The sequence below is a fragment of the Paroedura picta genome, chromosome 5 (genome assembly GCF_049243985.1).
Source record: "Paroedura picta isolate Pp20150507F chromosome 5, Ppicta_v3.0, whole genome shotgun sequence".
In the NCBI taxonomy this organism is placed as follows: domain Eukaryota; kingdom Metazoa; phylum Chordata; class Lepidosauria; order Squamata; family Gekkonidae; genus Paroedura; species Paroedura picta.
In genome coordinates, this window is record NC_135373.1 from 70350198 (window position 1) to 70368286 (window position 18089).

Here is an 18089-nt window from a genome sequence, read left to right on the forward strand (position 1 = left end):
TATGGTGGTAAAAGAGGAACTGAGGGTGGGGCGCTGCTGTGTAGGAGCTCATATTCCCTAGTTGGGAACAAGCTTCCTGGCTCTGGTACATAGCACCTCCTAGAGGCTTTTAGCTGTAAAGAATTATCTGAAGGCAGGCCTGCTCATGCACAGCCCCCATATGGGACTGCACAGAATATCAATGATGAATTTCTTCTGGAAGAAATTCTTCCTTTATCTTAATTGTTCCTCACCTTTCATTGATCACAGTATGAGCTCTCTCAGACAGTAGCCATAAATAATCTCGCTGCTGCTAGAAAGCTCTGAATGATTACATTTGGGGGGTACTGAACAAGCTCTGCATTGTAATAGTCTTTTTAATACCCTTTAACTTGTCTTTTATGTATTTCCAGTGGTATGTAAAAGAATACAATATACACATTTTATTAGATGAATGAAAAATGAATAAAAGAACCTTACAATGAAGATGTAAGTTATTTCACCAGGCTGATGAAAGACAGGAATCTGCAGCAATAGCAGCTTCACAAGACATCTAAATCAAACATTGCCTTAGGAGCCACTAATTTAATGCAACCTCTACCAATGCTTTGGCTGAATTGCTTTCATTTGGTTACTCCTAAATTTCAAGTTAAAAATAAGCCACCTTGCAGTAATTGAGTGACAATCTAATAAAGGAAATGTTTTTCCTCCTCCCACCTTCAACAGCCTTCTGTACATTGTAAACACAACAATGGTGGGAAAAATCTCTGCATTCTGTAGTTGTACAAAATTCAGTGAAGACACTGTCAATAAAGATCTGGAAGTGCTTTGGAGCTTACAAAGGCATTTAACAATTCCATTTAATTGTGTAAACATCTCATACTTCAGCAAGAGAATAAAAGCCTTAACTTATGCTTGCGATGGAGCTATTAAAGTGTTTTGGGGCTTAATCTTTTATAGTGGTAGATATTTCCTTCCCAACACACAGCACAATTGTGCCTTTCATCATGAATGCTGTGTCTTCATGCTGCATCTGAAAGGAACATTACTAGCAAAAATGCTCAGGTTACTAGTCTCTTTGAATTTCCAATAATACTGGCAAGTTTCTTTTAAAGTTTATCTACTTAGCTTAATACTAGAAGGATTTAAAAAATGAAATGCCAAGGGGGAAATGGGTATTGTGAACATACTGCACAAATTAAACCATATAATAGTAAAACGATTGCTTCTTGGGAAAGGGGAAAAGAACCAAATCTGAAAGATTCTAAAGCCAGAACAGTATTACTGAGTGTTGAACATACCAGGGACCTGGATTCAAATTCCCACTTGGCTATGAAATTCACTGGATATCTTTGGGGTAGTCACCTTTTCTCAGCCTAATACACCTCATAGAGTTGTTATTAGGATAAAAAGATGAGAAAGAACATTAAGTGGACTGTTTTGAGATCTTTAGGAAAAAGGTATTAAATTTGTATTTATGAGAGGCTGAAAACACCTTATCTAAATAAATAGCATTCATCTTGAATCATTCAAAGACTGTCAATTCTATGAAAGGTTTATCAAGAAATCCACTGCATATCCACACGTAATACTAGCACAAGTAATAATTTCAAGGCATCTAAACAGACTAACTGAACCAAACAAGTATGGCTGCAGAGGAAAAGTTGCACAGTAATGGGTTTAAACTACAAGTACAACGATATAGGCCAGATATCGGGGGGGGGGATTCACAGTCAGAGTAGTTCAGCAGTGGAATAGGCTGCCTAAGGAGGTGGTGAGCTCCCCCTCACTGGCAGTCTTCAAGCAAAGGTTGGATACACACTTTTCTTGGATGCTTTAGGATGCTTTGGGCTGATCCTGTGTTGAGCAGGGGGTTGGACTAGATGGCCTGTATGGCCCCTTCCAACTCTATGATTCTATGATTTTAGTAGAAAAGATGAATGCTGGAAAAAGCTTCATGTAATTGATTAACCTGCTGGGTCCTCAAAGTTTACAATGGTTTTTATAAATATAACGAATAAAAAAATAATACACCGCAAAAATATCCAATATTTTTCACTGACAAAAGACTCAAGCTTTCAAATCAGTCAGCGCTTCCTTCAAGTTAAATCCTTTAAGTCTTGAAACTAGTATTGAGACTATTGGCCAGCAAGTTCATGTGGTTTCATACCTTTTCCCCAACTACCTTAAGCCCACTGAGCTGTAGCTAAAAATAAACATGAGACTAGAAACTGTATCTAGCACAGCTGGGGTGCTCATGCCACTGGGGATTCAACACTATAGACTGCTGGGCAATATTATTGTGCAAACAGCAAAGGGGATATTAGCACTGACTTGCTGTGAGCTCTGCTGCTACTTCTTTGCATTCACCATCATGACTACGGTATCGTTTAACATATTTTAATCACTCTGTTTCTCTTTTATGAATTAAGGGATTTTCAGGTTCTACTGCAAATGTCACACAAAGCAGGTTATCATCCATTTGACAGAAACCAGAAGAAAAGGCATACATTAAAAAAAAAAAATTAGTAGTAATGCTAACTGTCACGGTCCAGCAAAGCATGAAATCTGCCTTAGCAGCTAGCAACCATAAAGGATTTAGATACTCAACTGCATTATTTTCCTTCCTTCTAGAAACAAAATTCACAAACTTACACATGCTGTGGCACAAGCTATTAAGACACTTTGCCATTTGTCACTGCCAGAGACTAGTATTTATTGCATTTTTAAATTATATACAGTGTATGAACACAGGCTTTAAATCAATCCAGTTGCACTTTGAGAAATTTCTTCCTCCCATTCACTAACCTCACATAAAACTATTCTTGAGAAACCACCGTTCAGCACAAAAGTGTAGTCACAGGGCTTGGCAGGATCGCCATATTTACAGAATTTGTTACAGAATTTGACTGTACAGAGGTCAGTGCCTTTAAAAATTGGTCAATGTAAGTGAAAATGCAGATATAACAAAAACAGGCATACATTTTGTGGTTTTGAAAAAGAAAAACAAGTTGCACTGGTGATCTGTGAATAATTTTGCACTGACCTCATAGAATCACAGATTGACTTCTTAGCTCAACTGAGATCTGTTATCTTTGCAATGGCAAGGGTGAGGGACCTTAATGTGGTTTTAAATATGATTTACATTCACTCCAAGGCCCTTTGACGCTATGTGAACAACTTAAAGGGGCCTAATGTAACTATGAATCAGACTTCATAATTTAAAAGTTATTTAGGGCTTGATTTCTATCCCATTTAGCTACATACACTTGCTTGAAGTGATCATAAAGCACTCACTTGTAAGAGAGATTTCCCTTCAGTGTTGCATATTTGTATAACATGGAAGAATAGTTCACTATTAGCTTCTAAATTCAAAACTCAGTTGTAATCCATTGTAATAGTTATATCTCTTCTTCGTCATCATATTAATGGCTTGTCATAATATACGTTTGTGAAATTTTTACCATGTACTTCGAAACAATTTGAAAAAAGTTACATTCCAATTTATTTTACAGTGTGGACATTATTTTACAAGCTGCCAAGCTTTTAAATTGTCTTTTGGTAATTTCAAGATTTGTTCCTATCAGGTCAGCCATGCAAGAACAACAACAGCCACCGCAGAAAGAAGTATAAAAGCGTGTGTGTGTGTGTGTCTCTCTCTCTCTCTCTCTGTGTTTACAAGTGTCATTGCTGTTCAGTGAAACCAGACCTCCCTAATTATGTCACACTTAATGTAAAATGTTTTGGTTAAATGCAGAGGCAGTCTGTACAAATCTTGCAATATCCATAGCTAAATGAAAACAGTAAAAGGCTCCTAAACTGTTAACCCATTTGTGTAATTTTGTTCACTCTTTTTGATGGGGGAGGAAAGTACACTTTCCCCACTTGAAAGGAAGTTTCCAGTTGTACCCCTTCCCAAGGGCAAATTAGTACTGTATCTTTATTCAGTGGAAAACAATAAAGGAAAAAGAGACACTTAAAAAGGCATATGACCAAATACATCTGCAAAACTGACAGCTGTGTTTCTTTGAAAAACTGACTCCTATCCCTTCCATAAGTTCAGATCAGTTTATAAAAACCAGTTACAATACAGAACCATAAAAGCAACAGAGACTAATATTCCACAAACTATAATTACACATATTGGTACCATTTTGAGGAGTGGGGGAGAGAATGTTTTTATCCACAATATAGCAAATGTTGATGAATTTTGCTACCAAGAATGAAGAAGTCACTCCTATTTTAGACGTTTCATCCCCAAAAGGCAAACATAAACCCTGAGATAAAACATTCATAGTCCTCAACAAATGAGAAACAGATAACTTTGTTTTATGAACTGATTGCCTCAGAGTCCACAGAATATATTCATAACACTTTATTTTCAAAGAGCACAAACATTAATTTCTCAAGAATTTCTGTCATGAAGGTTAAGAATAACTTTACCTCATAGATCCTGGGCAAACAGGTCTCTTGTGTCCACACTCCTACATTGCATTCACCAGATCGTGTACATCGATCACTACACCAACCACACTTCATGAAGGATGGTGACAAAAGGCACAGACTGCAGGAATTGAAATGATTACAGCCTGGTCCATTTAGTGGAACCTTTGTTATCTAATGACAGAAAAGTGACACAAACATCACTTCAGAAGTGTATTGGTTAACAGAGAATTCAGAGATGTCAGAAAAGCCAGTAATATTTTCAAGCCACTGCAAAACATATTGAATTAGCATTCCTCTTACTTACATACTTGGTAATTCTCAAGGTTTATACTCTTTGACAGATCAAAGAGGCCTTCAATACAAGCTCTGCTGAAATCAACAAGAGCTGCCCAAGTACACAGTATTGCTCTTGTACAACTCCCATTCATACAGGTTGTGCAAGAGAAGCTACTAGTGCACTATGGAAAGATTAGCCTTGGGCAATTGTATCATATTTTGTCAATGTGTCATAGGGAAGGTTCTCAATGACCATTTACGCACTGGGGACTTCACTGCCCTAGCTCCCGTGCAGGAGCACAAATCAGGGACGGATGAGGTGCACTAGGCCAAATGCTCCCTCATGTGGGTGCAGGAAGAGGTGGGGCAACCTGTCACGACTAAAACTCCAGCCTGCATCCAGGCATGAAACCTCCAGTGCATAAATGGTCAAAGTGGTGCCACTGGTGACATGGTACCAGCCAATACCTCTACTGCCATTCACCAAGTGTTTTAATAAGGTGGGTAGTGCCAGGTGGGGTTCTTGTCCATCCAAACTTCTGACTGGCCCCTGGAGATCCAGTTGGCTGTGCAGATTAAAATAATATTGTTTGTCATCATCAGCTACCATGGTTTTATTCACTCTCACTCTTCCTTCCAGTCTAGTATGTTAATCATTCTGAACGGGTGAATCAGAGAATGGGGCGCACTAAAATATTTAAAAATATTTAACTGATCATGCAAACAGTAGTAGATACAGTATTTATTTTATTTATTGACACTATTTATAACCTGCCTTTCTCACGGAGACTCAAGGCATATTATACAATGTAGATAAAATACAATCAACAGGATGAGAAAAGTTCAGAAATCTGAAAATGGAGCCGAAACAGTACATAAACATTAACATGACAAACAATGCAGAAACTACATTGTAGGGCCATACTTACGTTGACAAACAATACATACTATATATAGCAATGTAGTCAACAGTCATTACCTCATTATCAAAGCAGCATTATAAAAATTTTTTATAGTACAGCCCTAATTACCTGCATTCAAAAACTTTCCTATATTCAATCTTGCATGGTTTGTGGAAAGTCAGGAGGATAGGAGCCTTCCTGATGTAATCAGGTAGCCATTTTAAAAGGTTCATAAGGAATCCTCCTCAGAGAGTTTGGGGAGGGATTGTATCAAAACAGAGAAGGCATGTGCATGGACAGTGGTTGATTTTGCCTATTTGAAGGGTGAAACTTGCAGATGATTCTGTTAAGATGAGCAAAGCCATCTTGGTGGATCATAGGTGTCTCACAGATATGAGGTACCTCAGGCCATGAAGGTATGTGATAGTCAATACCTTGAACTAAACATAGTTACAGATAGTCCATGGACATCTGGAGGGCCACAGTTTGACTACCCCTGATCTAAAGAATGGGAGTCATATGCATGTTTTGCCCATCTCCTGATAATAACCAAGTGGATGCAGTCTGCACCAGGGTTTATTGAAAGCAATGGCCTTAGACTGGAGTAATTCTGTATAGGATTGTACAAGTAGAGACCCATGAATTGCCTAGGCATACCTAAGGGTATGAGATTAAACTTACCATAAAAGTTCTTGATGAAAACCAAGAAAACCAAAAGCTGTTAATTTAAAGCACATCTGTGAATCAATACCTTGGGGTAGAGCATTAAAAATTATTGTGCCCTACTGATTAGATAGACTAGGCCCTAGTCCTATCTTGTATGGCTGACAGTGGCCATTTTGTTGGTAACTGCTCTCTTGTAAGACACAAATAATGCAACCTTATCATTGTTTTGAGTTCATTGATATGTTTTATTGTATATTTTAGCTTGTATGCTCTCCTGATTCTGAATACCATTAAAGGTCTCTCTAACAACATAATGCTGCCCTCATAATAAATGATCACATAGCAGAAAACAGGAATTAGGAACTACTAATTACTGTGCAACAAGTCATCTACACTTTAAACTCTTTTTCTAACCATGATACTCTGCTTAAATGGCATTAAGGCTAATACAAACTAACAAAGGCCAGGAAGTTCTAAACCCCATTCTTTTACTGAAGTCATTGTGTATTTTAGTTCACAGCAGCCTGCTCTGAAGAAAAAGAAAGGTGTCAGGCTTATATTTACATTTCCTCCCTTTTGCTTGTTTGCATCACAGTTCTCATGTTCAAACAATTCTCAATATTCACTTACTTGCTTCCTTGGTCAGAGCAAAAAATATCTGAGGAAATAAACAATATGCACAGAGCCTAGAAAGGCTGCAAAGGATTCCCCCCCCCCCTCTTTTACAGCTGCTTTAAATAACATGAACCTTGCTGGTCCAGAAACCGAACCAAGGTACACAGTTGTAGGCCTCTTTCACTAATGTCACTTAAATCAGCTTTTCCTTATTTTCTGTATCTGTAACTAAAATGTAAAGATTATTCTGCCAAGACCATGCATTTAATAGATCATTAATTATCTTACAGTTTCTATCCTACATTAAAACACACATCAGTTTCTAGAATAAAAGGTCTGCTTAATAGAATGAAAACAACTTACAGTGCAATTCTAAATAGGCCATTGGAGTCAATGGATTTAGAAGAATGTAACTCTTCTTATGTAACTCTTCTTATGAGCCTCTTGTGGCGCAGAGTGGTAAGGCAGCCGCCTGAAAGCTTTGCCCATGAGGTTGGGAGTTCAATCCCAGCAGCCGGCTCAAGGTCGACTCAGCCTTCCATCCTCCCGAGGTCGGTAAAATGAGTACCCAGCTTGCTGGGGGGTAAACGGTAATGACTGGGGAAGGCACTGGCAAACCACCCCGTATTGAGTCTGCCATGAAAACGCTAGAGGGCGTCACCCCAAGGGTCAGACATGACCTGGTGCTTGCACAGGGGATTGTAGTACTGACCTGTGTTGAGACTGGCACTGTCAGAACAATACATAACATGGTACTGTTCAAAATCCCACTGAGCTACGTAATCTGCTGGACCATCATATGCGAGTTACACCTTGTCAGGTTTCATTTTACATCTGACAACTCAAAACCAGTCACCGACCATGGAACAACAGAGATGCAAAATGCAAAAGTGAAAAACAGGAGGGATGTGAAACACCCCATAAATAATGGAAACACTGCAATCACAGCAGGCATCCTTACATAGAACTGCCTCTATGAGTCCATAAGAATACAAACAGTAGCAGACAGGATTATGAAGTTCTTACCCTATTTCCAGTGACTGCCAAGATATATCCATTACCACCTGGTGAATTTTCAATTATAACTTCTGGAGAAACAGGATGAACATCTAGTTGGAAGTTCACATATGGTGTTGTGTATGCTGAACGAGAAATCACTATCTAAAATAAGAAGTACATTACAAGTAAATAGACATCAAGTAATTCATTCTTTCCAATGCTGTATTTCTATAATTATTGTTCTACCAATACAACAACAAAATACTAGGAATCTCTTCCAACCCTGCAACATACATACATGTGATATCATTCCAAAAGACAATGAAATCAACTCTTCAGAAAAGATATTGCATCATTTAGACTGGTTGCTATTAACAATGATTACATTTCACAGGCTGGGTGTTTTATTGCTATTTTCCTGTTAGCCTACACATACACATGAACGTATGAAGTTGCTTTGTAGCGAATCTGACCATTGGTTCACCATTGTCAGTATTGTCTATTCCAGGGGTAGTCAAACTGCGGCCCTGTCAGGAATCAGGCTGAGCCAAGCCTGCAGAGTCTGTGATAAAGACACATCTGAGATCTAACAGTCAGTTGAAATCCAAAGAGAGCTTTATTAAACAGAGTCCACAGAATGCTAGAGCAAGCCAAGATCTTCCTAAGCAAAGATCTTGATAATAACAAACAGCAATAGGCAATGCAAGGCAGATATAGAGTCCTCTCCATATGGGAGGGGTACTAAGGCATTTTGGCAGGAGAGCAAAAGGGCACCAAAGGTGCCGGGGTTCACAGGATGCCAGATGGTCAGGAATCTAATCTAAACTGTTACAGCCTTGTTGAGACTAGGCTGTCTAAGCAAGGACACTTATAGTGACATTGATACATCAACAGCGGATAACTCCCGCTGGGAAAAGAAGGGAGGCTTGGAGCCAACGGACAAATTTACAGGTTTACAACCCCCGACCTTGCCAGGCTTGTAGAAAATGAAACTAACGGGCATGAATCAGGGTTCATGACAGGCCCTCACTGGCAGGGGCTCCTGGAAATTGTAGTCCGAGGACATCTGGAGGGCCACAGTTTGACTACCTTTGGTATATTCAGACTGACAGCAACTCAGCAGAGCCTCAGTTCTATCTCTTCTATTTGTGCAACCAAATGTTTAATTTAAGGGATCCTATGTTTGCATCAACTTTTATATGTGGGCATGACATCTAGGCCCCTTAAGATGAGAATCCTTGAGCACTTGTCCCGCTTAAAACTTTGTGTATGAGATGCGCCATTGCAAAGCCACTTGGAGGATAGATCCCATGGCCCAGAGGACCTGCGTTTCTTCAGGATTGAAGCCATAAGCACACCTTTGAATTGTAAAATGGACATTAACAAATTGTTGCAGCATGAGAGCGTTTATCTTTTCACTCTGGATACATTGGGACCCAACGGCTTCAAGACCAACTGGGTTCTCGCTTGTCATCTGTAACCTGCTGTTTAAAGCTCCAGTTAAATGTTAGATCGTATGGTGAATAGTTGGAGATTTTGCCATCGAGCCTTGTAGAAGCCCCCTGGAAGATTGTGAGCCTTAGGGATATGGTGAGATTTGATTAAAATTGTGGTAACAATTTTTGTAATTATAATGAAGTTGGACATTACAATATTTTATTGCAATGATCTTTAATGTTGATCGGTATATTTTACTTTGTAGAAATACTTGAAGACTGTATGAATTAACTTCTTATTTGAACAGTTGGTAGTATTCAAATTCCTATAATATGTTAATTAGCATTATGATTTTTTCAGGAAATTATTAATTTGCATTTGCACTGTTTCATGGTAGGTTAGCTAAAAAGGTAAAGGTATCCCCTGTGCAAGCACCGGGTCATTTCTGACCCTTGAGGTGACGCCCTCTAGCGTTTTCATGGCAGACTCAATATGGGGTGGTTTGCCAGTGCCTTCCCCAGTCATTACCGTTTACCCCCCAGCAAGCTGGGTATTCATTTTACCGACCTCGGAAGGATGGAAGGCAGAGTCAGCCTTGAGCCGGCTGCTGGGATTGAACTCCCAGCCTCATGGGCAGAGCTTCAGACTACATGTCTGCTGCCTTAACACTCTGCGCCACAAGAGGCTCTGTAGGTTAGCTACTGAGGAAGAATTATTGAAAATGGACAATTGAAATACTGAAAAATTGTCTATATCTGGGTTCTGTTTTGGCCTTTGTTTTTTCTTTGTGATGAATGATAAATCACGCTAAATTATTTTCCAATCATGTTGTATGTGGTGGAACAAGTGAAACATTTTCCAAATAAATTGGGAATAAGGAGGAATATTATTCATGTCAAACTTTTCTTCTTCCCAGATTACAACAGGTAGCACCTTCTTCCTTACCAATTGCATTACCTTTTATCTGGGGACACCAAACAAGATTCATCATTAACTCCCACTAATCCATCCCCTCCAATATTGAGATCTCTAACATCGAGATCATTGTTAGATCTATTGCATTGGCGCCATTCTCTTCTGAATATTATTTTCCCCACCAGGCTGAACTTGGGGGGATGTCGGGTAAATACGATCAGAATTGTGACCACCGCCGCTTGTATGTTATATGTGATTTGTTGTTGATGTTAATTGTGGTTTTTATGGGGATTTTATTGCGATTTAACTGTTTATGTTGTAAACCGCCCCGAGACCTATTTGGAGAAGGGCGGTCTAAAAATTAAATATACTCTTAATATTAAATGTACTCTTCTCATTGAAGATTTGTTATTTAAATATTCTTGTTTCACTATGCTTTTTACTTGTTATTTTGCTAGATCCCTTTTTTGCTCTTAGGAATTTGAACCATACACTTAATTTAAAGTTACCAACTGTTTGAATCTGTAATACTTTTTGTATGTTGCCATTAGTTTGTACAGGCAGCTAGCAAATTCTGTCAACAAACAAATTAAAGCTCTGATCTGTAAGATATATTTCTTTCCTAAAAATAAACCTCAACGCAAGTTAATGGATAACTTTATATACATGCTTTGAAAAATATACATAGCCTAACTCTCAGGTTATAAAGATATTGTTAAAAACTTATTACTGTATTTTACCTTTTCTGAGTCCCCTAAATTAAATAAAACTGGTGTGGGGCAGTTTTATTTTTAGGCAAAGGTCATTATTGTTATAGGGTGTAATCATGTGCTGCATTTCTGAGAAGTCTCAGTTAAGTCAATGTGGTTACACTGAAGTAACAAGTTAAAAGACTGATGTGACAGGCATTGCTGTAAGTGTGCAACCCCATACTCAACTGTAACAGAACAAAACACTTATGGATAAACCTTACTCAGCTTTGCAGCCACTTCCTGATAATACAAATGGGGGTGGAGGGGAAGTATTGCCTTCACATGAGTTTAAGTGGCATATAATTTAGACACGTTGCAGTTTAGATAATTTTTGGTTTTGTGGTCAGGAAAGAATGTAAAAAAAAGTAAATAAAATGTAAAGTGGCATAAGGCTGTAAGTTGATGCTGGTATTAAGAAGAGGTAAATCCATAGTTGCAAATACCTTTACAATGGCACATTAAACATGTTTTCTTTTGCATTTCCACAGCATGAAAATGGCAAGCAGCAGAGTTTGTGATTATTCATTCAGGTTTCCTCTTATAGTCAAATATACTTTTTGACTAGGCAACAGTGTTACGCCATGGAATATGTCTAGGATGCACCACAAAACAATGCCAGCAGCTTCAGGTCTTGTTTCCATGGTATCTAAGAGAGCAGCCTAGTGCTTCAGCACCAAAGGTCACATTTTTATTGAAGTTGGAATTCGTAGCAAGTAAACAAGCTTTGCCTTAGCAATGCAGACTAAAGATGGTCCACGCTGCTTGATTAAACAACACAAATGCTAAAGAGCCACCACTGCCAGGCCACAGCTATGATGGCGCTATGGCACACATGTCAATCACCAAGGCTTGCAGCCTTTCCTGGACTATTCCTGGTCAATAACAGTACCTATTTTTGAAGCTGTAAGATTTGTACATAATACAAGGTCCCTACTCTATGAAATTTGGGGGATTTTTTAAAATGTAAAGCTAGCTTATACAAGATCACCCATCAATCAGCACCTTAACTCAGTAATATCTCTCTGAAACTAGGCAAGGAGGAACAGCTCGTAGATCTATTGGGATTATGTCTTCTTACTCTACAAACATACTTTTAAAATTGTGTATGCTTTTATTGTGTGTATATCCTGTCTATTCTTCAAGGAAGCGCAAGGCAGTTATGAGTGAGCAGGTAGTTTCCCATCCAGGTGCTGGTCAGGCCTAGACAGACTCTAGAGAGACTGAGGTTGCATCCTAAAAAAGACTGTCCTGAATAAAACAGGACTTACTCCTGAGTAGACACAATTAGAACTGCTCCGTCAAAGTAGTGAGAATGAGCTGCAGACCTCAACAGACCAATACTGTTGTTTTTCAGTGGTACCTTAAAGACCAATAAGATTTCCAAAGTATACGTTTTTGAGTTAGAGCTCCTTTCATTATTGAATGAAGGGAACTTTGATCCTCGAAAGCTGCATGGGAATCTTGTTGGTTCTTAAATTGCCAGTGAACTCAAATCTCCCTCTTCTACTGTAGACCAACACTGCTAGCCCCTGAAACTATATCCACTGTTGGTGTTAGTAACAAAACTTTGCCAAGTACTGGAATTTGGCCCAGAAAGTTCAGTTTGACCCCATTTATCCCAGAAGGCTGGAATACGGGCCAAGGAATATATACCAAAGGCTCTTAACTAAATGGTTGGGTTAGTAAGCTAGACTTGTTGATAGCTACACCATGGGACCAAAGCAGCAGCTAGATCAGAACATCTCAATAATTGGTGTCTATCTAAATTGTGAGTACTGAAAAACAGATGACTAAGAGATTAATGTATCATTCATGTGGCAAATGAGAAATGGACTTGAAATGTGTGGCTACTAAATAAAAATTCTGGAAAGAATGTATTCATATCAACTGATCCTAAAGCACTGCCAGATGTTTTGACTACCTGTTAATATACAGAGAAGCCTGCATTTTAAGGCCATCATTATTTACACTAAAAATAGATGCAGTATGTTTATCATAGTTGGGATCAGCATTGCTGACTATTAGAGATACATTTACACTGTCTATTTCAAGATGTTTTCTACAAAATCAGAGGCTTACTTGAAACTAAACCAAGTGTGCCTTGTTATTTTTCCATGACTGTCTAGCAGGTGTAAGCCATTATCCAGAACAGATATGCCTAAAGTCAACTTTACTGTGTTTCACAGGATTTTCAGCATATCCTTATTAAAAGAGCACATGTGAAGAGATTGCTTTAAAACACTGTATATCATTCTAGCCCATTGTGGATCAACTTTGAAGGCTTTAACATTTCCATTTGAATGGGCCATTAAGAAGGAACTGCTTTGAAACACTCACTTGGTTGCAGGTGTTAATTTCATCTACAAACACACACCCAGCCTGGAAGATTGCTCAACTTTCAAGAAAATTTCATTTGATCTGAACCAACTTTGCTACCACTATTTTCAAAGTCAAAATTTAGTGAGATTCCAAACAGCAACAATGCTACTAATTAACACAATTCCTTGATCAGCCACAAATTCAGTGCAGTAACATAGTTACTCCTTGGTATAGGAAAATGAAAATAGATTTTGATTGTACTTATGAAACATCAGTAACACTAAGCTTAGAAAGGCTTTTATGGCCCTACATTGCCAGACTATGCTGACAGCCTACTTGGAAGGTAGATATGGACAGTTGAAACAAGGACCTGCATTTGTGGAGATCCAGCTGTAGAAGATATAATTCATTATGTACTCCACTGCCCCCTTTATTCAAAGCCGAGATTTAAATGTCTGGGAAAGCTTCTTGTTAAGTACAGAGGGTACACAGAGCCAGAGCTATTATGCTTGCTGTTGTCAGATTTGGACTCTTGTATAACTCCTAGTGTAGCTTTATTTGCCTTAGGTGTAATGAAAATTAAGAATAGATTTGAAAGACTTGATTTTATCTGATTTGGTTACATTCTTTGTAACTGATAATAATAGCGATTTTATATTGTATCTTGAAACTGTATTGTTGTTGAGATGATTGATTGCTTGTTTCTATATTGGCAATGCCCTTTGGCTATACACAATACATTTGACTGACTGATAGTTTTGTACTAATTTCCCCACTAACTACTGTTCTTCAAGATTTGCACCACTTTGCAGACACAATCTACGCAATGTTCTATTTCTTGCTGTGAAACTATCCTACATGCCCTGAAAATAGCAGTGAGAAAACAAGACAAAAGGGATACTATGGCAATAAAATGTATGCTTTGGCTGGCTAAGTGTGCTGGTCCCAGGTGCATACCAGCCACTCTGAAGTATTTAAAAAGTAATGTTCAGTACAGTAACATGTTGAGGCCAGGTGAACCTCATGGAGACTGGGATCTCCAGCCTGTGTGTCCCAGAAACAGATTGAAAGCCAGCGTAGGTGGGCCCAGACTAGAATGATATGGCCCCTAAAACACACCACAGTCAAAGTTTGGCTGTTGCATTTTGTACCAACTGAAGGTTTCAAATACTTCTCAAGGGCAATCCCACATACAGCACATTGCTGTTATCTAATCTAGATGTAACCAAGGCATAAACCATGATGGCCTGATATTTTCTGTGAAGGAAAGGCTGCAGCTGGCTAGCCAGTCAAAGTTGGTAGAGGGCACTCCGGCCACAGCTGCCATTGCCTTATGCAGCAGTAGGCCATAGCCGCAAAGCACCCTCAAGCTTCAGGACTTTTTCTTCAAAGGGTGTGCAAATCTTTCCACAACGGATAACATTTTAAATTCCAGGTCAGACCATCCACCCCCCAGTAGCACTTTTATCTTGTCAGGATCAACCTGTGACTGACAATACACCACTAAATAAAAGTAATAATTTAGATACCATGTGGCCCCTTCCTCTTCCTACTGTCTTGTGTTTCTTAGTGCTAAAGTACTCAAAAGTCTTTTATTTTGGAAGTACCTAAAAGGGAAGAAGCAAATGTCCAGTAGGCCTTCTCCAAAGTTGGTCAAAACTCTCAGATCCTTTATTGTGGACTTCTGTTTACACTTTGTATCAGTTCCTCTTTCCCATATGCAAAAATCCTTTCCTCCCTTGGGCTAGTTTCCTATCACAAGAATACTGGCTGTTTTCACATTCAGACTACATCTTGAAATATGGTAACCATTTCTTGAGCTTTCTCTGGCCGCCGTGCAATTTATGTAGGAAATACAGCCATGTGTTATTATTTCAGAACACTTGCTACAACTGTATTTAGACACAAAGGTGAACTGCGAGAAAATAAAGTTTTTAAGGGGAATAAAGCACTTCTGGGAGAAATATAGGCATACTTAGACTTCAGTCTTATTTATTACAGAAAGTTTTAATGACAGACCAACTAAAAGAAAACAAGGGTCTATAATTAAAGCAATTTATACCAAAGAGAGGTTTATCTGGTGCAAGTCAGCATTGCTCCTATTAATTCAGTGAGCTATGTCCAGATTTCAGCCACTGAGAATTCAGCTTCATAACCATAACACTGCCAGTATGAGAGCATCATACATTCTAATCACACAACCAATGAGAAATACCTGATTCACTTTGCACCCGACAGCTGGACTCAGAAACTGTGTTCCCAGCCACACACCAAAAAACAGCCACAAAAGAAAAGGCAGAGACAGCTGCAAACTCTTGGAGGGGGGCGGGGAGAACCTTGTAAAGAAAGCTTGTCATCCCAGCAAGGGAGGAAATAAAATCATTTTTTTTTCTTTCTCATGCATGGCAGCTGTCTTAGTAAAAATTATTATCAGTTTCCTTTGTAACACAAACTCAACAATATTTAATGGACTCTTAAGTCAAGGGATATTCAGGGACCAACACAAAATTAACACTTTTGGTCTAGTCAAAACAATGGTGTGTGTGAGTGGTCAGCAAGTGCTCTGAATGGGAAAACACAGTTCCTTCTTCCCATACCATTACTCACTTAGAAAATCTTAGGTTACTATCTTGACTGTATTGCTAAATCCATCCCCAAGACAAATACTCAATTACCTATAGTATTTGGTGCAGAGTTTACCATACCTTTTCCCTCATTGATAGCTGGTTTTGATCTCCAAACTTTAAAAAACTGAAGACGGTAATTGGAAGACGGTGTGTCTTTTGCTATATTTGTGCATTCAAGCCAAAGACAGCTTTTAAAATTGGACACACAAGAGCCAGCATCTGTATCTTTGGACTTGCTTTTCTTTAGAACAGTGATTCTCATCCAGGGGCTTAAAACCAGTGCTCCATTCCCACCTCCACCCTGCCTTTGTAATTTCATCCTAGCCAGCAATGGTTGCCAGGAAGACAGCAAGCTAGCCTCAGAGAGGAGACAATGCAACTACCCTTGTTGTAGCAATGGCCATGGCAGCGAGCTGGCCAAAACTGGTGGCAGTGGTAGTGGTTTAATTTACTCTTCTTTTCCCACAAGTTTGGCCTCCTCTGACAATCTCACTTTCTTGTTTCATCAGGGAGCAAGAAGGCAAAGATGGAAGCCCTTCACTCCAGATACAAAAAGGCTGGCTAAAGTTCAGCTGTGGTGAAGAGAGACAACCCCAGATGCTCAGAAGTAATCCAGCAATTAAAATATTTAATTACCAGAGTTGATATTCCTACTGTTATGATGGTCAGTTCTTAGTCTGAGAAAGAGTGCTTGCACTCGAAAGCTCATGCCTTGAATAAATCTTTGTTGGTCTTAAAGGTGCTACTGGACTCTGATTTTATTGTGCTAATTCAGACCGACATGGCTACTCATTTGAATCAGATTTAATATATTAATGCATGTCTCAGTTTGGAGAGGTGACAGACAAGGCAACACAATAGACACATTGATGTTTGGGTAGATGGTAATGCAAATGTGGCTCTTCCCAAGCCACATAAAATTCAATCGACCTGATGTTCTTCGGGTCTACCCATGGATAAATGGCATTCACTGCCCCAGAATCCTCAACAGAAAACTATAATCAAGTTTATTAAACAAATATCCCTTCTAAATTACAGAACAGGTAGCTGGAATGCTATTCCACTGTGTTTGTTAAGTCTCCTACAGCTTTAACAGGAAACAGAGTCAATAATAAACAGCATCAATAGGAAACTGGCAACATGCCAACTCTGGGCTAATTAGCCTTAAAGGGTTCAGTAATGTTGTCCTAGGCCAAGACTGTTTTCATACTTGTGATATTGTTCAGATTTGACTTTTTCATCCATTTCTGCACTGAAATCAGCTTCTTTAGGCACAGACCCAAATTGCCCATGCACTTGCCCTGCAGCAAAGGAATCCTCAGGAAACCAGATTTCATCTTTTCAGGTGGAGTCTAATGGGGTCTAACTGGGAGCTGCTTAGTACGGAAATGTGTGCATTTGGGTTTTTCACTGTGCCCATCATTTTCAGTGTTTCTACATGCCTCTTTCCCATGGGAAAGGTGCCCTAGTGCTCTCCTATTCTATATATTGTGGGTCTAACTCTTCCCAAGTGCTCCTTCATTGCACGTGTCTACCGCCTCCCCCTTTCCCCCTAGGAGTGTGTGTATGTGTGTGTCTGAAGCCATAGACAGCTTCCAAAGGATGGGGGGAGGTGAGGGTAGAGAAATCTGTTCCTCCCTTCCCTCAATCCAAATTCACAGTTTCCTACTCCAGCATTGGTGAAGATTGGTGCAGGGAACTTTGTGCCTCCCTTCTCCGATGAGATCTGACCACCTACCTTCCCTGATGCTACAGGAGGCAGCTGCAAGCTCAGATTGGGGAGACACGGATTTCTCCACACCCGCATCCCCCTTTCCTTCAGAATTCAGCTGCAGGCTCAGATAGGGGAAGGCTGGTGTGGGGAACTCCATACCTGCCTTCCCCAATCCTTCTAAAGCAGTGGTCCCCAACCTTTATTAGGCTGGGGACCGGCAGGGCATCGGGCCGCGCCCGCAGGGCCCGCGGCCACGGCCACGCTTCGGGCCGCGCCCGCGGGCCGCACCCGCGGATCGGGCCGCGCCCGCGAGCCGCGCCCAGTCGCGCCCGTGGGCCGCACCCGCGGATCGGGCCGCGCCCGCGAGCCGCGCCCGGCCGCGCCCGTGGGCCGCACCCGCGGATCGGGCCGCGCCCGCGAGCCGCGCCCGGCCGCGCCCGTG

General features: G+C 40.0%; 1 protein-coding gene across 7 annotated transcripts in view; it reads right to left on the reverse strand.

Moving 5' to 3' along the window:
* Positions 1-18089, reverse strand: part of MET (MET proto-oncogene, receptor tyrosine kinase) — a 123352-nt gene that overhangs the window by 40084 nt on the left and 65179 nt on the right. For all 7 annotated transcript variants that reach the window (XM_077338443.1, XM_077338442.1, XM_077338439.1 and 4 more), the window contains 2 exons: positions 7911-8045; positions 4423-4596 (listed from right to left, as the gene is read on the reverse strand). In XM_077338443.1, the coding sequence (XP_077194558.1) occupies positions 4423-4596; positions 7911-8045 (309 nt within the window). The remainder of the gene's footprint in view (positions 1-4422; positions 4597-7910; positions 8046-18089) is intronic.